Source organism: Galeopterus variegatus, unplaced genomic scaffold (genome assembly GCF_000696425.1).
Source record: "Galeopterus variegatus unplaced genomic scaffold, G_variegatus-3.0.2 Scaffold7741, whole genome shotgun sequence".
Classification (NCBI taxonomy): domain Eukaryota; kingdom Metazoa; phylum Chordata; class Mammalia; order Dermoptera; family Cynocephalidae; genus Galeopterus; species Galeopterus variegatus.
Window position 1 is genome coordinate 93,660 of NW_007733852.1, and position 5,686 is coordinate 99,345.

The following is a 5,686-nucleotide window of genomic DNA, read 5'->3' on the forward strand; positions in this document are numbered from 1 at the left end:
TTCCCAGCCTCCAAAACTGTAGGCAATAAATTTAATTTCCTGTACAAAGTACCCACTTGCAGGTAATTTGTTATGAGCAACAGAAATGGACGAATACATGGACTCATCTGTGGATCTATTTGCCACTATACCCCATCTCACTTCATTACCTCTTTCTCTTCTGTTTCTGTTTACACTTTTTTTATCCACTAAAATAGTGCTGATATGAATATTATTCATTTATTCATTTTTAATGCAACACTAGAATATGTATATTTTCAAACACAGAATTACCAAAAGAAAAAAAATACCCTCAACGTCTAGATCTGCAGGTGTTTTCACAGAGTATAGGGAAAGACATAGGTTCTCTGAGAACACAGAGAAGATTCTATATAAGTTGGTGAAGAGACGGTCAGTGGAATCACGACGTGAAACATTCTCGCAGTGTCGAGTAAAGTTGAAGATTGGTGTACTTAGCACCACAGTGTTAAGCAGAAAAGTGAAATGATGTGATTTGCTTTCTAAAAGGTTATTGTCATTGTGGAGTGGAGCACAGGGAGTAAGAGGGTGGGATGAGGTGTGGAGACCCAGGACAGCTACTGCTGTATTTATGTAAGAAATCAGGGGGCTTGGACTGACGACGCACAGTGGAAGTGGTGCGTTCGGTTCCCACATAAAGAAGGATACAAACTCTGGGGTCTACAATTGTTTTCAGTGACAGGTCTCTTTCTGGGCCAATAAGCAAGATTTCATAATAAGTCCTGACATCTTCTACACAAGATCTGCCATCTGTACCTGTTCTTCAATTAGAATTATCTGAAGTCTTCCAGGACAGTCACTTTCCCAGAGAGGCTCAGAAACCAGACCACTTATTCAGTTAGAGGAGTTCCGCTGTACAAGCAGTGGAATAAGAACAAAATGCACTGAGTCACCTCTTCCAGGGTCTCAGCCCCTCAGCCCCTCCCATCCCACCTTGGGTGCAGCAGATGCAATCAGAGAGGAAGCTGGGAATGTGGTCAGGAGCCTGTCATTGGAGACCTGCTGATTGCATCCACAGGCCGTCCAATAGGACAGAAGAAAGGAACGTCCCTCTGGCTTATAAGGCCGATGGGGCCAGATTCGGTCATTGCAGTGAAAGGAGGAGCTGACCAGGTCAACTCGGATGGAGGAAGTCACGTCTTCACTGCATGCACAGGAGCCCTCAGTCCTGAAAGCACAGTGCCCGCTGCACCACCCAGGCTTGGGGACACACCTGCAGCTCCCCCAAAAGTGCAAAGCCAAGAGCAGAGCAGGGCGTGGGTGAGTCTGGTCATTCAGAGACAGCCCGAGCCCCAGGTGGCATTGAACAGCAGAGGCCACATCCAGAGACTGGGAGTGCACTGGCCAGGTGAGGCGCCTCTCCGTGGTGGTGCAGGTGGGTAAAGGGGAACTGAGCTCATCAGGGATGTCCGGGAAGCCTCCCTGAGGATGAGAAGTGCTGACCAGATTCACTGTGGAGAGACTGTCACTAACACATGTGGTTGGGGAGGAGGTGATTGGTGCAGGTCTTGTTGTGGATGTGACCCCTAGATCTTGGTGTGTCTGCTGGTCACCTGGACTAGACGTGACAGACTTGAAAAATGCAAATATTATGGGGAATGCTTGAATCTGCCATAACATATCCCTATCATCTTAACCAAAAGTTCTCATGAGATTTGTATTTGTAATTATGTTCTCAACAATCTAAAACCAAGGGTGGTGGGGTGGGGTGTATAGTAGTGATTCTTGTGGAAGATCAGCCCCAATGAGACAGGGGGTTTATCAGGCTGGACTCTTCATGGCTGCCCTTAATATCCCCTGAATCTCGGTTTATCACATTTGAGAGATTTTGTGGTGTCAGAGGAGTGGGAACAGAGAGGGTGATGTGTAGGATGGGAAGTAATGAGGGCAGAGGTGTGTGGGCCTTGAGGAGGAAGAGAGGAGACGGAGGACTCTGAAAGCTTTCAGGTGGAGGGACAGGAAGAGACGAGGCTCGAGCAAGGGACGGGGACAGAGGCTGGCTTGGCTGGAATTGAGCAGAGACACCGCAACACATTAGAGAAGCTTCGCCTCTGCAAAGATACGTGGGAAATAAGTTCTATGAATCATACGTAACAGTCTTGAGAATGTCATACTGAGCCTCCGTGCATGTACCGAGCAACACCGGTAATTACAAACCCATCGCTCAACTCTCTATACAGCCCACAGCTCCCCGTCGCCACGAATGTGAAACAAACCCCAGACCTCACATGGTTCCGTCTGGACACACTTGGTCGGGTGTCTCCTAACTGACGGGTTTAAAGTTAACAAACCTCCAAGACCATTATTCTATCTTAAAATAATTAAAAATAGTTTTTATTGTCTACAGACATCAAACTTCTTTAGTTGAATTCCACTTTGTTTTGAGATCATGTGCATGAATCTGAACACAAATTAGGTCAGTATCTGCACATATTGATATGTCTTTTAAGCCCGTTTTAATCACCAATTTCCCCATTTCCTTTTCTCTCTCTCTCTCTGTCTTTCCCACTGTTCCTCTCTCTATGTTGATTTCTCTCCTATTTCTCAGTTAATGAACCTGGGTTGGTGTTCCACTAAAGTTTACTGCAGTCTGGATTTTACTATTTCCATCCCAAGATTGTCCCTAACACGATTCTCTGTCCTCCATTAATATTTATGTATATTTATTAGGTCTTAGGACTCTGTTTCTTGGTTAGATTTTAGGTCAAAAATTATTTCTGGCAAATTTCCCTGAAAGACAGTATATTAGCCTCCCATCCGATCGTCTATAAAGCCTGTTTATCTCTCTTTTGGTCATGTTAGTGCCATTGGTGGTCATTACCTAAATTCAATTCAAAATGGTGATAGTGTTAATTTCTAGCCCCTTTAAAAATATTCTCCTGATAAACTACTTGGTCATTCGAGGTTCTCTTCCTATAAGGAAGAAACAATAAACACCCGATTAAGTTTCCTTCTAACGTGACAGTATCTCTTGTTCACAGAAATCACGTAGTGTCCTGGAGCTGGTCTTTCTTTACCCAAGAGACGCCACAGCCAACGTCCCATTCTGCTGGAAGCTGACGACCGCAGGACCAGGGTGCAGGAGCAGTAGGAACTGGCTGCGGTGCGTGGATCTTCTGTAAATACTCTTCAGAGACTGCAGGGAGGACGCAGAAGACTCTTGAGGAGCCAGTGTCTCCACAGGTGCTGACTTCCAGGAAGGAGAGCAGGAGCTGAGGACGTATCTGCTTCTCACCTTCCCGAGCCCCAGGACGATCAGACCTTTCTGAAGAGTCTCCTCACACACAAACCATCCCCACACAATGGCCTCAGCAGCCTTTCTAGCCGAGCTCCAAGCAGAGGCCAGCTGCCCCATCTGCCTGGACTACCTGAGGGACCCAGTGACCACCGACTGTGGGCACAACTTCTGTGGCTCCTGCATCCGCCAGTGCTGGGAAGACCTGCAGGACATCTTCCCCTGTCCCGTCTGCCTCCACCACTGCCCTGACAACAGCCTCAAGAGGAACACCCAGCTGTGCCACATGACTGATGTTGTGAAGCAGCTTCCCACCACCAGGAGCAAGAGGAAACGGCAGGAAGAGAAAGCCCTGTGTGAGCAGCACAGTCAGGTGCTGGACCTGTTCTGTGAGAGGGACCTGGAGCTCTTGTGTCCCCAGTGCAGGGTCTCCTCTGAGCACCGGGGTCACCTCCTGATGCCCATTGAGCAAGCTGCAGCTATTCTCAGAAAGAGGCTGAAAAGCTACATGGAGCCCCTGAGGAAGCAAAGAGAAGATGCTGAGATGGGGAGAGATGCCCAACTCTCAAACTCCATCGCGTTGAGGACCAAGGTGGAAAACTGGAGGCGGGAATTACACTCTCAATCCGAACAGCTCAGTCGGCTGCTGGCAAAGAAGCAAGAGGCCGATTTTCTGGATTTACTGATGGAAGAGAAGGATGTTACAGAAAAACTAAGTAAAAACAGCACTGCACTTTCTCAACATATTTCTACACTAAGAAGTCTTCTAAGTGAAATGAACGAAAGGTGTGCCCAGTCTGACGTGGAGTTACTGACAGGTATTGAGACCATGTACAGCAGGTATGAAAACCTGAAGACCCCAGCCGTGATTCCATGTGAATTAAAGACCCCGAGCCTCTGTCTCCCTCCACAGTACATCGGCCTGCAGAAAGTGACCGACGCGTTTAAGGCGGAGTTGACACTAGATCCTGAGACTGCCCATCCCAATCTGATCATCTCAGAAGACAGAAAAGCTGTCGCCTATGGAATGAGAAAACACAACGTTCCTTCCAGTCCCAGGAGATTTACGTCCTACCCCGCTGTCCTGAGTGCTGAAGGATTTGCCGCAGGCAGGCATTACTGGCAGGTAGAAGTCAGGAGCACAGGAGACTGGGCCCTAGGTGTGTGCAAGGAATCATCCCACGGTAGTGCTGTCACTTCAGCATGGCCCAAGGATGGCTGCTGGCAGATTGAGCACTGGACCAGTCCAGGTGGCACCCGGGACCCAGGAAGACTCCTACGGATTGGCATTTTCCTGGATTATGACTTGGGAGAGCTTTCCTTTTACAATATGAGTAATCGATCTCATATCTATACCTTCACTGATGCTTTCACAGAGAAACTTTGGCCTTATTTCTCCGCCGGGCCTCGTTCAAGCTCTCTTACAATCTGTGAACTCACAGATGAATGGTGAGTGACCTGCAACACTCTGCACTCTTTTATTTTTATTCTGCGTTCACGGAAGTCTTTTAGAACATTGTTTTATTCTAGTTTAATTGTTGCCATCAACTCCTTTGCAAGAATTTGAGAGATTTATTTATTTCTTTCTTGAATAAGCAGAAGAAACTCATTTCTTTGTTCTTCTGTTTCAAAAATAATTATCACTTGAGTAATTTCTGTTTTACAGGGATGATGAAGGAATCAATTACAAAATACTTCAGCAATTCCAAAGGGTAGGGCTTCAGAATTATCATTCTTTCTTATCAATATTGTTTCCTCCAGAGAAGGAATGTGTTTCATCATATTTCCCAATTTTACATTGTCATGTGTCCTCTACGTTTACATTTCTGGAGCTTCTTCTGCAGTGAATGCTCACGAGGAGTTGGAAGACATGTCTTTAGCAAGAGTCCTTGTACCTCGTGTGCTCCTGGACAAAAGAAAATTAACTGAAAAGTGTGGAGGGGGCCTGTTCCTGAGACTAACCTCAGACTCAGTGCCGTGCTGGAAGGACGCCCAGCACCTAGAACAGCTGACACATGTCCAGTTAGGAAAGGACATTGATTCACATCAGCAATGGAGAGAAGTACACAGGGCAGAGCCCAGGAGAGAGCAGCACAAGCTTCCAGTTGTCGTCCTCCATCACATGTAGCGAGAGATCAAAGCTAAGGCGGTGCATGTACAGAGTAATCCTGTGTGACAGACACACACGTACAGGACACACCTGTGAGGACGGAATGAGGAACGTAAAACTAAGTGTGGGACGATGGGTGCAGTGGGTTGAATTCTCTTAAGGTACAGTGAGGCAAAATCCTGATGGCTTTAAAAGAGCAAAGCCTACTGTACTAATTAATTTTTATGAGGATGTTAGGCCATTAGCAATAGTGAGGAAATACTGGATTTGATCTGTTTGGACTTTGGTAAGATGTGATCCTCTCTTGTCAACACAGAAATCAT

At 46.6% G+C, this 5,686-nt stretch overlaps 1 protein-coding gene across 1 annotated transcript; it reads left to right on the top strand.

Moving 5' to 3' along the window:
* The first annotated feature begins 3,320 nt into the window (after positions 1-3,320).
* LOC103607824 (putative tripartite motif-containing protein 75) lies at positions 3,321-4,706 on the top strand. The gene has a single exon (XM_008592291.1). It carries the CDS (start codon positions 3,321-3,323, stop codon positions 4,704-4,706), a length of 1,386 nt encoding a protein of 461 aa, XP_008590513.1.
* Positions 4,707-5,686: the final 980 nt, after the last annotated feature.

Bases quoted from the DNA above. Each gene is read 5' to 3' on its own strand.
- LOC103607824 (XM_008592291.1), top strand. From the start codon at position 3,321: ATGGCCTCAGCAGCCTTTCTAGCCGAGCTCCAAGCAGAGGCCAGCTGC.